This window comes from Rattus rattus, chromosome 2 (assembly GCF_011064425.1).
Source record: "Rattus rattus isolate New Zealand chromosome 2, Rrattus_CSIRO_v1, whole genome shotgun sequence".
Lineage (NCBI taxonomy): Eukaryota > Metazoa > Chordata > Mammalia > Rodentia > Muridae > Rattus > Rattus rattus.
The window spans coordinates 182681017-182702991 of record NC_046155.1 but is presented as its reverse complement, the minus strand read 5'-3'; the positions used below and the strand labels follow the sequence as shown (position 1 = coordinate 182702991).

General features: G+C 39.7%; 1 protein-coding gene across 1 annotated transcript; it reads left to right on the top strand.

Moving 5' to 3' along the window:
- Positions 1 to 542: 542 nt before the first annotated feature.
- On the top strand, positions 543 to 1478 carry LOC116892763 (olfactory receptor 1030-like). The gene has a single exon (XM_032894642.1). The coding sequence runs from the start codon at positions 543 to 545 to the stop codon at positions 1476 to 1478; it is 936 nt and encodes a 311-aa protein (XP_032750533.1).
- The last annotated feature ends 20497 nt before the right edge of the window (positions 1479 to 21975 follow it).

The window sequence follows — 21975 nt, the reverse complement described above, 5'->3', positions numbered from 1 at the left end:
TTCCTGCCAGCCTGTGAGCATCCTCTCAGCAGACTTACTTTCATTCATCTTCATGGCAACTTCATTTTGCATAGTGTCTGGAATAACAATGATTGGCAGCAGACATTTGGCTAGTGGGTCAACCAATGAATGAATCATCTCCTGTTCCCACCTTTCACATTCAGTCTCTCCCACCTGCGCCCTAAGTACTCAATCCATCTCTAATCGTCCATAGGTCCATAAGTCCATAGTCATGATGCTTTGTTAGTCCTTGCAGTAGACCCCCCAAAAGCAAGAGAAATGTGGTACCCACTCTTCATCCCAGAATCAGATATGCTGTCTGGCCCTAGAATTAAACTGAAGACTACTGTAAACTTGAAAGTAGAGCCGAGGAAACTCATTCTGTGCCTCTTAAAAGAAATCAGCTCCAACTATTTGGATCTGTATGAAATGCCTAATTTTTGTCATCTGCCTCTAGAATGGAGACACGAGAGGCTTGTGTTTTTAAGCATCTGATTATTTTTAAGCATATCTCTTCTCTTCACACCAGGTAAGAGAACAAAATGGCAAGAAGCAATCGTACCACAGTAACAGAATTTGTCCTCATGGGATTCACAGATCGCCCTGAGCTTCAGCTCCCCCTCTTTGTGGTGTTCCTGATGATTTATCTCATTACCCTGGTGGGAAACCTCGGCATGATCTTGCTCATCAAGGCAGACTCCCGGCTTCACACACCCATGTACTATTTCCTCAGTCACCTGGCTTTCGTTGATCTCTGTTATTCATCTTCCATTGGGCCAAAAATGCTGCAAAATTTATTGGTGAAGAAGAAAACCATCTCCTTTTCAGGCTGTTTTGCTCAGTTATACTTCTCCAGTGCTTTTGTCACTACTGAATGCTTCCTCTTGGCCACAATGGCCTATGACCGTTACATGGCCATCTGTAATCCCCTGACCTACACAGCCATCATGACACAGCGGGTCTGCAAGGAGCTCGTGATAGGAGTCTACACCTACGGCTTCCTGAACTCTGTGATACAGACAGTCCTGACTTTCCAACTGTCTTTCTGCAACTCCAATGTGATCCACCACTTCTACTGTGCTGACCCCCCTCTCCTTGCACTCTCCTGCTCTGACACCCACAACAAAGAGAGGCAGCTTCTGATCTTCTCGGCAGTGAATCTCACTGGATCCCTCATGACTGTCCTCATCTCTTACATTTGCATCCTACTGTCCATCATAAAAATCGAGTCTTCCCAGGGCAAATGTAAGGCATTCTCCACCTGTGCCTCCCACCTCACTGTGGTCACCATCTTCTATGGAACGTTATTTTTCATGTACATGCGGCAACCAAAAACAGGGAATTCGTGGAGATATAGCAAAGTGATCTCTGTGTTTTATAGTCTTGTGATTCCCATGCTTAACCCTCTCATCTATAGCCTGAGAAACACGGAGGTAAAGGATACCCTGAAGAAAATGCTGGAGGGCAAAGCTTCATAGTGAGCAGGGTACTAGGATGTAGCACTGTAGGCAGCAGTAGAAACCAAGAGGATAGGAACAAAGCAGGCCAACTACCCAGTTAGGAAGTAGTTAATCGAATTGAAGATTTCCATGGCCCAAAATAATGATCCTCCTGGTGGACATAAGTAATAATTAATCCAAGCAATTGTAACGAACTAATTAGAATGCATTTGCCAGCTAGAATAATTATGTCAGTAATTATGTATGTCCTTCATGTGTTAAAAAGAGGTAGTGGCTGACTACTCATAACAATTTGAGCTCTGCAGTTATAAAAATCTTCAAAGCTCACATTCTGGATAGAATAACAATAGAATGCATTATTACTAATGATGGTTATAATGCCCCACAAACATCTGTTATTAAGAATTTTCCAGCTTAATGCTATCTATATCACAGCAAGCTATATATTAATCTTAAAACATACTCTTTCATTATATACTGCTGTAGGTGGTGGTTACACTTCAAGAACATCTCAGAAAAATCTTATTTACATCAAATGTAGTTGTAATCTTCTGTGCTTTAAACAAGCAATGAAAATGTTAGCTGAGCACTAAGAGAGGAAAAATAGGATTCAGCTAGATGTGGGATGTGTTTAGGAAAAAGAAAAGTTTAATTAGAGGAGATAAGGGTGGGGTTAGGGAATTTTTAATATTAAAAGTAGTCATTATTTAACAATTATGTTTAATATTTTTTGACTCTGGGAAGCACATCTACAGTGGCTTTTTTATTTTTTTGCTTTTTTCATTCTTTCTTCCCTACTTTTCCCCTAGATTTCTTTCTTGCTTTGGGAGTCAGTGAAAGAAAAGCAGAGCATCCTCAGGAAACTAGAGTAGGGGTTGGATGTTTCTGAGAAATGAAACCATTGTGTTGGTGCAGAGAAGTATTTTAGTTTTATAACACTTTCTGAATTTTTTGTTCCAGAAGATATGAAATTCAAATTTCTTAAAGATAAGCTTTGTAATATCTTGGTGTTTCTGGGAGTAGGTGAAATAATATCTTTGTCTTTTCTCCAGGCAAAATATGATTGTTCCAAGACTAAACTCTAATACTTCTTTCAAAATAATTCTTAAGGCAGATGTATTTGCCCTGAACTTATAAATGGTCCCATGTGCTGTTTTCAAAGATGATTACTGTGATGTAACTTTCAAACTACTAAAAATAACTCACCAATTAATTATAAGTAATTTTTAAATTAATCAAGAAACTAAGGGGGTCCTGGTTGTGCCCAATTAACTCCTCAGATAATAATACATATATATGATCTCTGTTTCATTGTTGCTTGTGACTAAGTAATTTAGGTAATAAAATTAATTGACTACTTTAAATTTATTTTCTTTAGTTCGGAAGTCTACCTAAGAATTGATTTACACATCGAACTGGCTAAGTTACAAAGAAAAACATTGGTTTGATAACAGAACACACGGAGAGAGGGCAGAACATAACCCAAAAAGCAAGAAGCAACATAGAGGCTGACAAGGAGGGAGTAAGCAAGGCTCACCCGGAGGTTGGATCAAAGGCCAGGAGCTCCTGAAAAAGAGGCAGGCAATCTTCCCTTTTCACCTCCATACATACCTACCACAGTTCCTGAATCTGGACAGCTATACCTGAACTCTTCGGGGTTTACCCTAATTCTAAAGGAAGGTCTAGTGAGGAATTGAGATGGGAAAGGAGATTGTTAGTTCAGTCAGGAAGGCTGTTTTATAACATCCTCCCAAAATGTCTAATGTCTAAAAGGCACTAAAACATAAAAAATGACTACACAACATGAAAGCAGAAAGGGATGCGCTTGGGAGGCTGATGATGGGATGGTGGTCCAGGAGCTGCATTAGTTGTAGACCATGACACAAGGGCCTTTGCTGAGGAAAAATGTGACTGGTGGAGATAAAGGTGAACAGGCACCGATGCTGGGTGGAAAGCTGTATTGAATCAAAAACTACAATTATTTCCTACTTTATTTTTTAACCTCAAGCTATCTTCAGGTCAGTTGAACTTACAAAAAGAAAATATTTATCCCCATGTTTTAATGCCTCCCAGCAAATTAATTATACTCAGCTTTTCAAAGTAATATTCTACATAAACAAATTCTCAGAAAACTGAAAGTAGTTCATGGAACCTCTCCTGACTTCTCTAAGCCCTAAGTAAATGTCTTCTGAAAATAAAACTATGACCAAAGTGATGGTAATTGACTGGATTTAGTTGGCTGGCTGGCTGGTTGGTTTGTTTTTTCAAGATAGGGTTTCTTTGTATAGCTTCAGCCGTCCTGGAACTTACTCTGTAGACCAGGTTGGCCTTGAACTCACAGAGATTCGCCTGCCTCTGTCTCCCAAGTGCTATGATTAAAGACATGCACTAATGCCTAGCAATTGCCTGGACTTCTTAAAAATGTAATATTTTCTTGAAATCAATAATAAAAATGTTCTATTATTTAAATAAAACATAAGTTCATTTTTTCCTCATGGTAATTCTAAAATGGCTTCTATTTGTCATCTTTTACCACATCTTTCCAGCATTTTAACCAGAATTCCCAGCATTTTACCAGCATCTTTCCAAGACTAATATGTAACCAATGTGTTACGTCTGCTCATGTAAGTATAAATGTATACTTCTTTACACATAAATCACTAACCTTTTCAATAAGGACAGATTTTTCTTATTTCCCAACATTTATTTATCCATTTATTTGCCATACCTATATATACATCAAAGTGATTTCTTTTAACTCAACCACAGAAAAGAAACTCAAGAATGTCAACAACCTGTCTCTTCCACTTCCCTTCACATTATTGATCTAACTCTAACTCACTTAGATGTCCAAAATTCTTTGCCCCATATTATCATCTGAGCCCTGGATGTTCACCTCTGGCAGAGAAAGAAAGGACTAACTCAGTGCAGACAAACAGCAGTTAAGCAGAGCAACCACCAGACAGGGAACCAAGGTGCTCAGAACTTTGGGAGTGCCAGCTCCTGAAAAGCTGACAGACTTCTCCTGCTCTTCCATCCAGCCTTCTATAAAAATGTTAAAAATGTTAACATTTTATGAGTAATCAGAATTTCCAACTCATATAAGATAGGGCATAACAGAGAAAAGAATAGAGATAGATGGATAGATAGATAGATAGATAGATAGATAGATAGATAGATAGATAGATAGATAGATAGATAGATAGATATGATGTTTTACAGCTTTGAAGCATTTCACTGTCCTATCAGTTTCCAAAAGCTATTACTCTATGGTCTGAAAAGATAAAATTGTCTTGTTCCCACAAGCTTCCATTCTATGTTTGAGTGTGTTGACCACAGGACCCTAAACATCAATCAGTCTGGTAGCCTGCAGTTTCCACTCCTCACTGGGTGTTGTGACTCAGCCAGGCTCAAGTGGTTTGCAAACCTCATGCAAATCTAATCTCCGGATGCTCTGTGACCTTATGGTTCTCAGGCCTGGACAGGAGGGAGCTGGGAGAGCCAGTCCATCTCCTACTCCCCTTTTGTTCTGCTCCTACTGTCTTTTCTCTTCTCCCTATCATTTTGTTTTATTTGAAATTTTTTACAATAAATAATACTTTATTTATCATTTTCCCTGGTAGATCTAGCAACTAGCTTTCTAGAGAAACCTTTCCAATGCAGAATTTAAAAAGTGTCAATTATAATAATGCATTAGTTAGGAAACTACTGAACGGTGTTTGTGCAGAGAAGTAGTCATTTTTATGAAAAAAGGTTGAATTCACCTTTTAAAATGGGAGGTTATCTTTCCTTCTTACATTCACTACAGATCACAAATGGGTCCAGAAGTGGCCACAGGCATAAGCTGGCAACTCCATTCACTTCAGTCTAGGAGTAGTCTCCCTGCTCTTTTTGAATTAATTGTCAAAACTCTATCTAGTAGGTGCTTGTTTCCTATGACTATTTCCCTGTACATTGAACCATTAAGTTTCTCAAAAAGAAGTCTTAATCTATATGGCCTGATCTCTGATTCTTAGTAGCATCACAAATCTGTATTTGAAAAGTGTGGGCCTGAAAACCATGTCTTGCTAAGGAGATTAACACGCCTTTCGTAGCAAACATGCCTTTTAAAAAGCAGGCCTGTGGAGAGAGCAATGAGGAGGAGGGGGCCCAGACAAGAGCCTCGGGGTCAGAGTTTGAGTTAGGTCTGCCCTGAGCCATGATCTCAGCCAAGCTGCTTGTCCCCTCTGAGCCTTGATGTTTTCATCTGAAAACCACAGCAAGTATTATCTCATTGAGTTACGATAAGGATTGACTGGTATAGAGTGTGCTAAACTGCATTTCAAACATTGTAATAGAACAAAATTACATTTCAGATAATCAGGCTGAAACCACAAGCTCAAATTTGTATTTATGGATTGATTCATGTTACACATATCTGTAGAGTGTGTGTGTGTGTGTGTGTGTGTGTGTGTGTGTCTGCATAAACACTTGCCACACTATGCATGCACAGGTCATAGAATAAAGTGGGAATCGGTTCTCTCCTCCCACCATGTGGATTCCGAGGATTGAACTCCAATAATCAAGCTTGAAGGCTGTTGCTTTTACTAGCTGAATCATCTAGCTCCTGGTTTTTTAAAAAATCAAAAATTTTAAAAGTTAAGTTGAGGAAACTGATTATCATTTACTTTGTAGTCTGCTTTTTCTTTTCCATTTTCGCAGATGACATCTTCCCTAGTTTCTTCACTCTATAACCCTGGCATTTCAACTAGAAGACAAAATTTACCCAGTTACTCAGTTATTCACCTATGCGTTAATGTATTCTTGTACTAATACTCTTGTCTTCCATTCAATGGTGGTGTAGTTATTTCCACCTAGCCCTCCCTGACATATCTGATTTTAATCTCCCCATTACAAAGATATTTGGTAGATTTATATCCTCACTAGGATACTATATGATAATAACAGCATTGCAGATCAATTAAAGATGAATTAACAGTTAACTAAATAGCAAATATTAACATGAACATATACATATCTTACACTTCACAGCTATGTAAATCCAAGAGTGATTCATATACTAATGTAGTAACTGAAACCTTAAAGTAAAAAGAACATAAGTGAATATGTGCTGGCCTACTTTTTTTTGTATTTTTGCTTTCTTGTAAATTTATTCTTTTGTTATTGTTGTTGTTTGGTTTGGTTGTTTGTTAATTTATTTGGGTTGCTGACCTATTTTAAGGAAAGCGTTAAGGCCAGAAATTGAAAAAATAAAAATATGACAGATTTGATCAACTCGAAACTTAGAATTTCTATTATAAATCCAAACACATTCACTGGGAAAATGTTCTCAACAGGCTTAATGTTAGAAAGGCTTATTAATAAAAGTATATGGCCAAGATATAAACACACAAATGTACAAAATAAGAAATAAAGGTGCCCTAAAATATGCAAAATACATTCAATGATATTAGTAATCAACACTGTGAGAATTATTTCAATAATGTAATCCCTTTTCATATTTTAGACTGGCAAAGATATTGAAAGTTCTTACTGGCCAGGGTGATGACAGTAGAGAAACAGAGGAGGCACATGTGGATATGCTTTGGGTGTACACATTGACATAAAATTTCTAAACAGTGATTTGACAATAATTACTAAAATTTTGCAATTAACCGTTATTTGATTCAGTAATTTCCTTTGCAATGGTTCATTTCATAAGAATACAACACACATTCACAAATATGTATGTATTTAATAATTTTTGTGACAGTTAAAAAAGCAGCAGTAATAAATATGTTCTAATGAAGGAATGGCTAAGTAAAATATTTTATGATATAACAGTATATAATATCACAGATAAAATGATACTATTGATATCTCATTTTCCTGAAAAAGCTCATAATAAATGTGCAAAAGATTTTTAAGCCCTTAATCAAGATGCTATTATACAGAATCAACTTCAATTTCTTCCCAGTACTCAGGGCCATACCTGGAGGCAGGAATCAAGTGAACAAAGATAGGATCTTACCTAGATATATAAAGAGTGAGTGCTGTTGGAACAGAAGGGAAGAGAAGGCAGACGAGTTACGATGCTGTTGATATTTCCTGCCTCTCACTGGAAACCCAAAGGAGAAAAGGTTTAACAGAGGAATCCCGGATCTTTAGACACACCACACACCACGTTGGAAACAGCCATCACTCAGTAATTCTTAATAGAAGGTGAAGTTCTGTAGATTGGTAAGGTGAGTTGTTTCTACGCTTTACCCAGATGTGTTTAGCAGATTCCAAGACCGTACCTAGAGAAGCAATATGAAGCAGTAAGACAAGGTGGCTTTAGACTCGCTTTCGGTTTCTAGGCAAGTCCCTCGCCCCTCCTCTATCAAGGAGTCCTCTTGTTCTCTGCACAGAAACTTGACAACCATTTCTCAGAGATGTTTCCACTGACTTCCAGACTCAAGAAAGAAAGAAGCAAAGACCTAATGTTTTCAAACTGCCCTGATTACCGGGGATCAAGCTGGTACCTAAGAGTCTTCAGGACTCTGCCCTTGTCTGAGCTTGCCACAGATATATTTTCCTTTTTTGTTTTGATTTAGTCTTGTCTGGTATACAGAATACAGGAAGGAATCTGTTCAGAATTTCCCCAGGTTTAAATGCAAACAGTTCGGGCTTCTCTAAAGAGTCTTAGGTTCTGCACTTTGCATGCTCTGGGCTTCTAGTGCTGTGCTCAGCACTCCTTACACGCGAATGTATCTCCCTTCATCATTGCAGTAGCAAACACAATTATTACTACATATAAAACATGTGAGCAAATTAGAGCTTAGATTAAAGTGAATTATCCTAAACCATTCAGTGTGCGATGGTAAAGAGTTCAGATTCAAACCTAAACGGAAGCAGGGATTGCCTCCCAGCCTCTGATAGCATAGCAGTGTAGACCCTATCGAAATATACAGTTCCACTTAAACTCTTCCCTTTTCTTCACTATGTGTTCCATAAATACTCACATCATCACACCACACATCTCAGCTACATTAAAATCTTTGTTTCAATTAAATATCAAAAAAAAAAGCCAACAACAAAAGAAAAGAATGGGAAACACATTGCCCTGGAACGCATGTTGCTGGAGTGGAGACTTCATGTAGCGGAAGACCCCAGTTTCAAGTTGTAAAGCTATGATTGGGAGTGGTTGGGGCTGCAAACCACTTCTCCGTGCAGTGTGGTGGTCCATGGGGTAAGAATGATTTCCTGCTGTTTTTATCTGAGAAAGTACAGCTGTCCTGGACCTCAGCTGCTCTCAGAATTGTCACGCATAGCAAAGCCTGTCACACTCTACCTGCCCATGCACCTGGAAGCCAGTTCGCAGCCATGAAAATGTAAGAAGGAGCGAAAGAAAGCATCTCCACAGATTTACGCAGCCTTCCTAGATTTCTCTCCAAAGAACACACCGAGGCTCTTTATGACAAATGGTAACTTGCTTCCCATGAGCCATTCTGAGGAATAACTCACTTCAGAGTGGACGCCTGAACCCTTCAGTTCCTTTATATTCCATCTCAGTATTCTTAAGCCACAGGATCGAGTTACTGTCATGGTTTAAAATGCACTAGAGTGGACCCGATTTTTTTGACAATTTAAATCCCATCTGAATCTCTCAGTTTTTCAGTGAAAACTAAGTTTTGAGATGTGATATTTGTGGACCTAATAATTGCCTAAATTATAAAATAATAAGAATTTTAAAAAAGAGAAAGAGAAGAAGGGCCTGTCAGACCTACAAACCTTTGAGTGTTTAGTAAAGGAGCTGAGAATAGCAAAAAAGCCCCGGCAACTCCTTACGATTTGGAAGGAGCATTTTCATCAGGATACTTCAAAGCAGGATTTTAAGTTCTAAATTATTATACCCTTAAAAGCTTGGCACAATTCAAGCCCATTTTAGGAAAATGTTCATTTGAAGGGTCAATTTGAACTAAACTGGCAGACACATTACATATGCTGATGAATTCAAGCCTCATTTCTCAAAATTTGCTAAAGTCAAATGTAATACCTGTGAGTTAACATAACTCTTTAAAAAAAAAAAAAAAAGACATTCCTGCTGGAAGCCACTTACTTGCACATCCTTGCTATTTCGAAAGTCTGTTACAAGGTTTAAGCCATGCTATAAATGAGGGGAGTTTGTTGAATCTGAGTTTTAAATAACTTGAGAAAATGGGTTCTTGCAACCTTCCCCCGGGGTTTACTACTAATCCTGTTATTGAGAAAATTACAAGGATATTATTAGGAAAGTTACTTAACGTGAACCCCCTACAACACAAGTGCATTGTGTGCACATCCAGCCTTCTGCTCCTATGCAAACTGCATGATTCGCACATTATTCTTACTCTAGCAGATAGTTTTGGTTTGCACATCTTTCTTGGTCTTAAATACAGTGTCCTCCTGAAAATAACAAGTGGCAGTGAAACAACAACAAAATCAAGACATTAAGCTAAGAGAAAAGGAAATTACATGTCTTCCACAGGTGTCCCCTACTGTCCCCACCCACTGCTTGTGTTGATGGCAGTTGTTTATATACTAAATTCCTTGAGGAAAGAGGGCATCTTTGTCCTTTGGATGCTCCACTTTGCCTGTTTTTCTAAGAATGGAGTTCTTCCTCTGATCATGTGCTATATCCCTGGTACATGCTTCAGAATCTAAGCACCATCCAGACCAGGAACATGTCAGCAGAAGTAGTAGGAAGGTCAGCAAAGGGAGCACCTAGTACCAATTACAATTCTGCATGGGAAAGGGAGCCTATGGGTCCACCACGAACGTACCCCACCACCACCACCACCACCACCACCACCACCACCAATTGACATGGAGAAGGGACACACCAAGATGCACAACCAGTTGGCTTTCAGCATTACATCACTATTGAGTCCAGCTTCACAGACTGAGTGGGTAGGAGTTTCAAGGTCAGTTGAACTTAAACTTCTAATATTTCATTTTGTAATTGACTAAGAGATATCTGGCCTTAATCATTAGTCAATTGGGAACTTTATGGGACACTTGGAATACATGAAGCAGCTCTGAGGCAGAGACTAAAACTGTTGCTGCACAGAAGACTGAAGACCAGATTGTTGGACAGTGATGAACTCACAGGCTGGTTCCTTGAACTGGTAGCTTTACTCCTCAAAGTGTTCTCTTTTGCCCTCTCGGTAGCCCCAGATTAAACGATAAATCAGTACGGTTGAATTAGATTTCCAACTTCAAAAATCTCAAAGGAGAATAAGCAAATCCTTTGTTCTAGGAGAGATTATTAATGCGCTCTCTTGGAGCTCTAACTTCCTCCTTGTTCTCCATGTTTTCCACCATTTTGCTCTATCATTTCTTCAGTTCCCTTTAATGAAGTAAAACCTCCATTCATATGAGTTCTTGCACATTGTTTGTTTTGTTTTGCTTTGTTTTGCTTTCCTTTCCTTTGTTTTGTTTTGTTTTGTAAGACAGGGTTTCTCTGTGTAGCCCTGGCTGCTGTGGAATTCACTCTGTAAACCAGGCTGCCTTAAACGCACACCTGCCTCTACTTCCTGAATGCTGGAACTAAAGACATGCACCACCACTGCCGGGGCTGTATTCTTGTACATCTTATAACATTATAATGTTATTCTTTATTAACACTTTAGGGAGAAAATCCGTTAGAGATGAGAAATTATCTTCCCTCCTAAATGTGAAAACTTTATTCTATGATGTTCCAGAGACCACTATCTCGTTGGTTTGGTTTGTTTGTTTCTTTGTTTTATTATTTATAGCTATGTTTGGGTCTGCGTCTAGGTCTGTGCCTGTGAGGGCCAGAAAAGGATGTTGGATCACCTGGAGCTGGAATTACAACAGGCCGTGAGCCAGACATCATAGGTGCAGAGAAGTGACCTGAGGTCCTCTACAAGAGGCATTTGTTTTTCATTAATTTGTTTATTCATTTTACATCTCAATCTCAGCACCCTCTCTCCTCCCAGTCCATTCCTCAAACAGGTCCACCCTTTATCCCTCTTCTCCTAATCTTCTGAGAAGGGAGAGGACCCTCTGGGTATCAGCCCACCCTGGCACATCAAGTTACTGTAGGACTGGGTGCATCCTCTCCCACTGAGGCCAAATAAGGTAGCCCAGTTAGGGAGCAGGATCCGCAGGCAGGCAACAGATTCAGGAACAACCCCTGCTCCAGTTGTTGGGGGACCAACATGAAGATCAACCTGTTACATATGTGGTGGGCCTAGGTCCAGGCCATCCTTGCCGCCTGTTGATGGGTCAGTTTCTTGGAGCCCCCAAGGGTCCAGGTTAGTTGACTCTATTGGTCTTCTTATGGAGTCTTTAACCCTCCAGGATCCTTAATCCGTCCCCCAACTCTTCCACAAGACTCTCCAAGCTCCATCTAATGTTTGGTTGTAGGATCTCTGCATCTGTTTCATCAGCTGCTGGGTAGAGCTCTCAGAGGACAGTTATGCTAGGCTCCTGTCTGCAAACATAACAGAGTATCATTAACAGTATCAGGAATTTGTTCTTGCTCATGGGATGGGTCTCAAATTGGGACAGTCATTTGTTGGCCATTCCTCAGTCTCTGCTCTATATTTGTCCTTGAATATCTTGTAGGCAGGACACCTTTTGGGCCAAAGGATTTGAGGGTGAGTTGGTATCCTTATCCCTCCACTGGGAGTACTTCCTGGCTATAGGAGGTATTCACTTCAAGCTCCATATCCATAGCTGTTGAGAGTCTCAGCTGGAGTCACCTCCATAGAAATTCTTGAGCATCCCCATATCAGATCTCTATTATATCCTAAAGATGCCCTCTCACCACCCACCACCGATTTCATTTTTTCGCCCCACACTCTCTTATACCTGATCTTCCTGCCCTGTTCCCTCCCCATCCCCTCTCTCAGTTCCCTCCTGTGTCTATTTTGTTTCCCCTCTGAGTAAAATTCAAGTATCCTTCCTTGGGCCCTCTTTTTGTTATTTGGCTTCTTTGGGTCTTTGATTGTAATATTTTATGGCTAATATCCACCTAAAAGTCTTTCCTTTTTAGCTTTAACATTTTCTTTGACTGGTGTATCAATTTCTTCTATGGTATCTTCTACAGATTTTCTCTTCCATCTTTTTATGCTCTGTTGGTGATGCTTGTGTCTGTAGTTCCTGTTCTCTTTACTGGGTTTCCCCATGTCCAGGACTGCCTCAGTTTGTTTGTTTGTTTGTTTGTTTGTTTGTTTGTCTTATTGCTTATATTTTCATTTTCAGGTCTTGAACAGTTTTTATTCCTTTTCTTCACCTTTTTTTACTATATTTTCCTGTATTTCTTTTTTATATTTGTTCATTTACTTTTTAAGGGCCTCTACCTGTTTGATTATATTCTTGTGTTTTTTAATGAATTTATTCATTTCTTCTTTAAAAGCCTCTATCATTTTCACAGGATTAGATTTAAGGTCATCTTCTTGTGATTCGTGTGTTAGGATATCCAGGGCTTGCTGTAGTAGGATAACTGGGTTCTGATAATGCCACATTGCCCTGGCTTTTTGTTGATTGGGTTTTATGCTAGGCTTTAACCATCTGGTTGAGCCTAGTATGAGTAGCAGTCCTGTTAGTCCCCAATGTCAGTAGGCCTCGGAGACTGCAGTTAAAGCTTATTGTACAGATGGCAGCAGACCTCCACGGATGCAAACAGGGTTAAGGCCCCAGAAATGGAGTGCAGAGCATGCACAGCAGAGGTTTAGCTCCAGGGTTTTCCCAGAAGGTCTTGAAGTCAGGGAATTGGAGTAGGAGGTCTCACCTGATGGTCCCTGATTACTGCAGACTTTTCAGATTATGGTTAGAGGTGTGGACCAGAAGATAGAGTGCAGTGGGACAGGGCAACATCTGTGTTCTTTTAAGAAGTTTTTTTTTTTAATTTTTCCTGTCTATATAGTAAAGATTATTTTTCTATCCTTTATGTACTGAAATTTTATGATTTTATTATAAAGTGATACATCTAATCTACAAAAACATTTCTGATTGTATTTTTAATCTATTACTATTATTTTATGTTATATCCCAAATGTTGCCCCTCCCAGCCCCCTCTTACAGAGTTCTTCCCCATCTCCTCTCCCTTTGCTTCTAAGAGGGTCCCCCAAGCAATCCCCAATTTTGGGGAATCAAGCCCTATTTAGGATTAGTTGTATCCTCTCCCACTGAAGCCAAACAAGACAATCCTCTGCTACATATGTGCTGGGGACCCTGGACACCATGTGTGCTCTTTGGTTGGTGGCATAGACTCTGAGAGCCCAAAGGGGTCTCAGTTAGTTGACACTGTTGGTCTTCCCTGTGTGGTTGCCATCCCCTTAGGTTTCTTCAATATTCCCCTAATTCCTCAATGGGGTACTTGACCTCAGTGAAATGCTTAGCTGTGATTATCTGCATCTCTCCCAGTCAGTTGCTGGTAGGGCCTTTCTACAGGACAGCTATACTAATTTCCTGTCACAAGCACAACATAGCATCAGTAATAGTGTTAGGGGTTTGGTGGCCTGCACATGGAATGGATCCCAACCTGGGCCAATCATGGTCAGCCATTCCTTCAGTTTCTTCTCCATTTTTGTCCCTGCATTTCTTTGATGCAGGAACAATTTGGTGTCGAAATTTTTGAAGGTAGCTTGGTGTCCCCATCCCACCACTGACACCCCTATCTAACTACTGAAGGTGGTCTCTTCAGGTTCCATATCCCCACTGTTGGGTATTTTGGCTAAGGTCATCTACACTGAGTCCTGATAACCTCTACTATACCAGGTCTCAGGGACATTTTTTTTGTTATAATGTTTTTTTTTATTTATTTATATTTATTTATTTATTTATTTATGTATTTATTTTAACTTGAGTATTTTTATTTACATTTCGAAAGGTTATTCCCTTTCCGGTTTCCGGCCAACATCCTCCTAATCCCTACCCCTCCCCTTCTTATGTGTGTTCCTCCCATCCTCCCCCATTGCCGCCCCCCCCAACAATCACGCTCAGTCTTAGCAGGACCCAGGGCTTCCCTTCCACTGGTGCTCTTACTAGGATATTCAATGCTACCTATGAGGTCAGAGTCCAGGGTCAGTCCATGTATAGTCTTTAGGTAGTGGCTTAGTCCCTGGAAGCTCTGGTTGCTTGGCATTGTTGTTCATATGGGGTCTCGAGCCCCTTCAAGCTCTTCCAGTTCTTTCTCTGATTGCCTCAGGGACATTCTATAGGTACCCTCAACCCCCTACCCCTGGCAGCTGCATACAGGGACCTCTGGGCTTCTCTTTTGTTTCCCTGCATACCTGATCCCCCTTTTCCCCCTCTCCTTTCCCTCTTTCACCCACGTTGCTCCCTCCCTCTACCTCCCATGATTATTTTGTTCCCCCTTCTAAGTGAGATTGAAGCATCTTCACTTGGGCCTTCCTTAGGATGTATGGAGTATATCATGGGTATTCTGTATCTTCTGGATACTATCCATTTATCAGAGACTACATACCATGCATGTCTTTTTGGATCTGGGTTATCTCACCCAGAATAACATTTTCTAGTCCATCCATTTGCCTGCAAAATGAATGGTGTCCTTGATTTTAATAGCTGAGTAGTATTCCTTTGTGTAAAGAAACCCCATTTTCTGTATCCATTCTTCGTTTGAGAGGTATCTGGCTTGCTTCTAGCTTCTGGCTATTAAGAATAAGGTTGCTATCAACTTAGTAGAAAATGTGTCCTAGTGATATTGTGGAGCACCTTTGGGTATATTCCCAGGAAGAGTACAGCTGGGTCTTCAGGTAGAACTATTTTTATTTTTTAGAGAACTGCCTGATTTATTTTCAGAAGGGTTGTACAAGTTTGTGATCCCACCAGCTATGAAGAAGGGTTCCTCTTTCTCCACATCCTTGCCAGCATCTGCTGTCACTTGAGTTTTTTATCTTAGCCATTCTGACTGGTGTAAGGTGTAATCTCTGGGTCATTTTTTATTTGCATTTCCCTGATGAATACAGATTCTGAACATTTCTTTAAGTGCTTCTTGGCCATTCAAGATCCTCTCCTGAGAATTCCCTGTTTAGCTCTGTACCCCATTTTTTAATTGGGTTATTTGGGTTTTTAGAGTCTTAACTTCTTGGGTTCTTTATGCGTTTTGGATATTAGCTCTCTATTGGATGTAGGGTTAGTGAAGATCTTTTCCCAACCTGCCACTTTGTCCTACTGACAGTGTCCTTTGCCTTATAGAAGTTTTTCAGTTTCAGGAGGTCCCATTTATTAATTGGCGATCTTAGAATCTGAGCCATGGATGTTCTGTTCAGGAATTTTTTCCCTGTGCCATTGCATTTGAGGCTCTTTCAAACTTTCTCTTCTATTCAAGTCAGTGTGTCTGGTTTTATGTGGACATTCTTCATCCACTTGGACTTTGAGCTTTGTGCAGTGATAATTATGAATCGATTTGCATTCTTCTACATGCAGACTGCCAGCTAGACCAGCACTGTTTATTGAAGATGCTTTCTTTTATCCACTTTGTTTATGGCTTCTTTGTCAAAGATCAAGTGTCCAGTAGGTGTGTGGGTTTACTTCACGGTTTTTGATTATATTCCATTCATCGACCAGCTTGTCCTCTGCACCAATGTCATGCAGTATTTATTGATTGATTGATTGGTTGATTTACATTGCTCTGTAGTACAGCTTGAGGTCAGGGATGGTGATTCCTTCAGAAGTTCTTTTATTGTTCAGGATTTACCTACCATGCCCTCACCATCAATTCATTTCTAACATATGTTTGACTTAAGTCCTTTAGTAAACAGCTTATGTTTACATTTTTCTTTTGGTGAAGTTATAGGATACTTAGCTTCAAATAATGCAAAATATTTACATGTGTTTCAATAACTATAACAGTTGGTCAGCATTATATTTTTCTGACAGTATATTTTCATTTCCATAATTTCACACATTTTTGTTTTTGTTTTCCATTATTTTGCACTAGGGATCAAATTACAAACACACATAAAAAGTAAATAATAAATAAGGGTGGCAGGTAGCTCAGCTACCTGGTGATGCAAACCAGATGAACTAATTTTGACAGGAACCTGGAAGCAGGTTCTAAGACAGAGGCCATGAAAGGGTGCTGCTTACTGGCATACTCCCCTTGGCTTGCTCAGCCTGCTTTCTTATAGAACCCCGGACCACCAGCCCAGGGACTGCACCACTCACAATAGGCTGGGCTCTACCATATCAATCATTAATTAAACAAAATGCCCTACAAGAGGATCTTATAAAGGCATTTTTTTAATTGAGGTTCTCTCCTTTCAAAAAATTCTAGCTTGTGTCAAGTTGGCATAAAATTAGCCAGCACACACATTAAATAAATAAATAAATAAATAAATAAATAAATAAATACATACATACATACATACATACATACATACTTCACATGTACATACATAACAAATAAAATATTTTAAGTGATATATGTTCTCTCTCATATATTAATTTTAGATTTTAGTTGTATGTGTATGCATGTATGTGCATGTGTGTGTGTGTGTGCGTGTGTGTGTGTGTGTGTGTGTGTGTGTGTATTCACATGCATATGGTACAGGTTTAGGTCATGAAACAAGAAAGGAGACCTTGAGGGGAGTAGAAGGGCTCTTATCATATGGGAGGGAGAGAAAATGCATTGCTTTAGGGGAGGCAAGGGACCAAAAGGAAAGAGGCCAGAAGGAAGTAAGGCATGGGTGACAGAGTGGGGAATAGATTCAAATAAGAATAAGGTATGTTGGTGGGGAAGAAAGCTGAACACCCAGAAGTGCAGACATCCTAAAACCGCAGGACAGACTGCCACTTCTCCACACCTCTGCCCACATCCCTGGTCCAAGGGGAAACTGCACAGTGCTGCTGGACACAGGAATATAGGAACAGTCAGTCACAAGTACCTGCAGTTCTAGTCTGCACCCAGAACTGAACTGAACCAGTCAAACAGCTCCCTGCACACAAATCCCATGTGGGAGAGAGCTGCACCCTCAGACACACTGAAACTCCTGAGAAATCAGAGAAGACTACCCTCTGCCCACATTCCCGACCCAAGAGGGAATCACCTAGTGCCAGCTGTGCCCCCTGGGTGCAAGGACCTAAGAGCAGTTAGGGGCACGACACTTCTGATTCCTGCCCATGCCGAGAGCTGAAAGACAGTCAGCAGAAATGCCTACACAACTAAGATTAGAGCATCTTTTCACAGAAACAGCTGAAAGAAAACAGAAAAGACTTCTGCTGGAGTCCTGACACAGAGGCCTATAGGAGGGTCAAGTCACTGTCAGAAACAGCAAGACAACCAAACACCAGAGACAACCCAATGAGCTAGAGGAACTTAAGCAATAGAAAATAATAACGCTTTTCTTCATCAGAGCCCAGTTTTCCTAACAGAAAATACTGGACATATACACATGCTGGAAAAGCAAGACATAGATTTAAAATCACATTTTATGATAATGATGGAGGACTTTGAAAAGGACATAAATAACTCCCTTAAAGAAATAAAGGACAACACAAGTAAACAAGTAGAAGCCCTTAAAGAAGAAACACAAAAATCCCTGAAAGAATTACAGGAAAACCCAACCAAACAGGTGAAGGAATTGAAAAAAACCATCCAGGATTTTACAAAGGAAATAGAAACAATAAAGAAAGCACAAAGGGAGGCAACCCTGGAGCTAGAAAACCTAAGGAAGAGACCAGGAGTCATAGATACAAGTATCACCAACAGAATACAGGAGATAGAAGAGAGAATCTCAGGGGCAGAAGATACCATAGAAAACATTGACACAACCATCAAAGATAATGTAAAACACATAAAGCTCCTAGCCCAAAACATCCAGGAAATCCAGGACACAATGAGAAGATCAAACCTGAGGAAAATAGGTATAGAAGAGAGTTAAAGGGCCAATAAGTATCTTCAACAAAATTATAGAATAAAACTTCCCTAACCTAAAGAAAGAGATGCCCATGAACATACAAGAAGCGTACAGAACTCCAAATAGACTGGACCAGAAGAGAAATTCCACCCATCACATAATACTCAAGACACCAAATGCACAAAACAAAGAAAGAATTTTAAAAGCAGTAAGGGGAAAAGGTGAAGTGACATATAAAGGCAGACCTATAAGAATTACACCAAACTTCTCACCAGAGACTATGAAAGCCAGAAGGTCCTGGACAGATGTCATACAGACCCTAACAGAACACAAATACCAGCCCAGGCTACTATATCCAGCAAAAATCTCAATTAACATAGATGGAGAAACGAAGATATTCCATGACAAAACCAAATTTACATAATATCTTTCTACAAATCCAGCCCTACAAAGGATAATAGATGGAAAACTCCAACACAAAAAGAGAAATTATGCTGAACAAAAAGCAAGAATGAAATCTCCTTACAATGAAACCAAAAGAGAGACACACAAACACAATTCCACCTCCAACGACGAAAATAACAGGAAGTAAAAATCACTATTACTTAATAGCTCTCAACATCAACAGACTCAATTCCCCCCCAAAAAAGACATAGTCTGTTAAGACTGAATATGTAAAGAGGACCCAGCATTTTGCTGCATACAGGAAACACACGTCAGAGACAAAGACAGACACCACCTCAGAGTAAAAGGCTGGAAAACCAACTTTCCAAGCAAATGGCCCAAAGAAACAAGCTGGAGTTGCCATTCTAATATCTAATGCAATTGACTTTCAACCAAAAGTTATCAAAAAGGATAAGGAAGGACACTTCATATTTCTCAAAGGAAAAATCCAAGATGAACTCTCAACCCTAAATATCTATGCTCCAAATGCAAGGGTACCTACATTCATAAAAGAAACCTTACTAAAGCTAAATAACATATTGCATCTCACACAGTAATAGTAGAAGATTTCAAAACCACACTCTCATCAATGGACAGATCATCAAAACAGAAATTAAACAGAGACACAGAGAAACTAACAGAAGTTATGAACCAAATGGATTTAACAGATATTTATAGAACATTCCATCCTAAAACAAAAGGATATACCTTCTTCTCAGCACCTCATGGTACCTTCTCCAAAACTGACCCTATAATCAGTCACAAAACAGACCTCAACAGATACAGGAAGATAGAAATAATCCCATGCATCCCATCAGATCACCATGGAACCGGATGTAGATCTCTCCTGAGAGACACACCCAGAATACGGCAAATACATAGGCGAATGCCAGTAGCAAACCACTGAACTGAGAACGGGACCCCCGTTGAAGGAATCAGAGAAAGGACTAGAAGAGCTTGAAGGGGCTTGAGACCCCATATGAACAACAATGCCAACCAACCAGAGTTTCCAAGGACTAAGCCACTACCCAAAGACTATACATGGACTGACCCTGGACTCTGACCTCATAGGTAGCAATGAATAGCCTAGTAAGATCACCAGCGGAAGGGGAAGCCCTTGGTCCTGCCAAGACTGAACCCCCAGTGAACGGGATTGTTGGGGGGAGGGCGGTAATGGGGGGAGGATGGGAAAGGGAGCACTCATAAAAAAGGGGAGGGGAAGGGGTTAGGGGGATGTTGCCCAGAAACCGGGAAAGGGAATAACAATCAAAATGTAAATAAGAAATACTCAAGTTAATAAAGAGGAAAAAAAAGAAAGAAAGAAACAGGAGAGAGCATATGTCAGCAGCTTGACAACACCTAAAAGTTCTCAAACAAAAAGAAGCAAACACACCCAGGAGGAGTAGAAGGCAGGAAATAATCAAACACGGGGGTGAAAATCAACCAAGTAGAAATGAAAAGGACTATACAAAGAATCAACAAAACCAGTAGCTGGTTCTTTGAGAAAGTCAACAGGACAGATAAACCCTTACCCAGACTAACCTGAGGTCACAGGGAGCATATACAAATTAACAAAATCAGATATGAAAAGACAGACATAAAAACAGAATCTGAGGGTTGGGGATTTAGCTCAGTGGTAGAGCTTGCCTAGCAAGCGCCAAGGCCCCAGGTTCGGGTCCCCAGCTCCGGAAAAAAAAAAAAAAAACAGAATCTGAGGAATTAAAAACATCATCAGATCCTACTACAAAAGCCTATATTCAACAAAAATGGAAAAACCGAAGAAAATGGACAACTTTCTAGACAGACACCAGATACCAAGGTTAAATCAGGAACAAATAAACCATATAAAGAACCCCATAACTCCTAAAATTGTAGAAGCAGTTATTAAAAGTTTCCCAACCAAAAAGAGCCCAGGACCAGATGAGTTTAGTGCCAAATTCTATCAGACCTTCATAGAAGACCTCAAACCAAATACTATTCAAACTATTCCACAAAATTGAAACAGACAGAGCACTATCAAATTCCTTCTATGAAGTCACAATTACTCTTATACTGAAACCATACAAAGACCAAACAAAGAAAGACAACTTCAGACCAATTTCCTTTATGAATATTGATGCAAAATTACTCAATACACTTCTTGCAAACCAAATCCAAGAACACACACACACACACACACACACACACACACACACACAAACATCATCCATCATGATCAAGTAGGCTTCATCGCAGGGATGCAGGGATGGTTTAATATATGGAAATCCATCAACATAATCCACAAGATAATTCAAGGTAAGAGCCACATGATCATTTCATTAGATGCTGAGAAAGCATTTGACAAAATTCAACACCCATTCGTCATAAAAGTCCAGAAAAGATCAGGAATAAAAGGCCCATACCTAAAATAGTAAAAACAATATACAGCAAACCAGTAGCCAGCATAAAACTAAATGGAGAGAAACTTGAAGCAATCCCACTAAAATCAGGGACTAGACAAGGCTGCCCACTCTCCCTACTTATTCAATATAGTTTTCGAAGTCCTAGATAAAGCAATCAGACAACCAAAGGAGGTCAAAGGGATACAAATTGGAAGGGAAGAAATCAAAACATCACTATTTGCAGATGATATGATAGTGTACTTAAGTGACCCCAAAAGTTCCACCAGAGAACTACTTAACCTGATAAACAACTTCAGCAAAGTGTCAGGGAAGAAAATTAACTCAAACAAATCAGTAGTCTTCCTCCACTCAAAGGATAAACAAGCAGAGAAAGAAATTAGGGAAATGACACCCTTCATTATACTCCCAAATAATATAAAATACCTCAGTGTGACTTTAACCAAGTAAATGAAAGATCTGTATGATAAGAACTTCAAGCCTCTGAAGAAAGAAATTGAAGAAGATCTCAGAAGATGGAAAGATCTCCCATGCTCATGGATTGGCAGGATTAATATAGTAAAAATGGCCATTTTACCAAAAGTGATCTACAGATTCAATGCAATCCCCATCAAAATACCAATCCAATTCTTCAGAGAGTTAGACAGAACATTTTGCAAATTCATCTGGAATAACAAAAAACCCAGGATAGCTAAAACTATCCTCAACAATAAAAGGACTTTCAGGGGAATCACTATCCCTGAACTCAAGCAGTATTACAGAGCAATAGTGATAAAAACTGCATGGTATTGGTACAGAGACAGACAGATTGACCAGTGG

Excerpts from the sequence above, each read along its gene's own strand:
- LOC116892763 (XM_032894642.1), top strand. The coding sequence starts at position 543 with ATGGCAAGAAGCAATCGTACCACAGTAACAGAATTTGTCCTCATGGGA.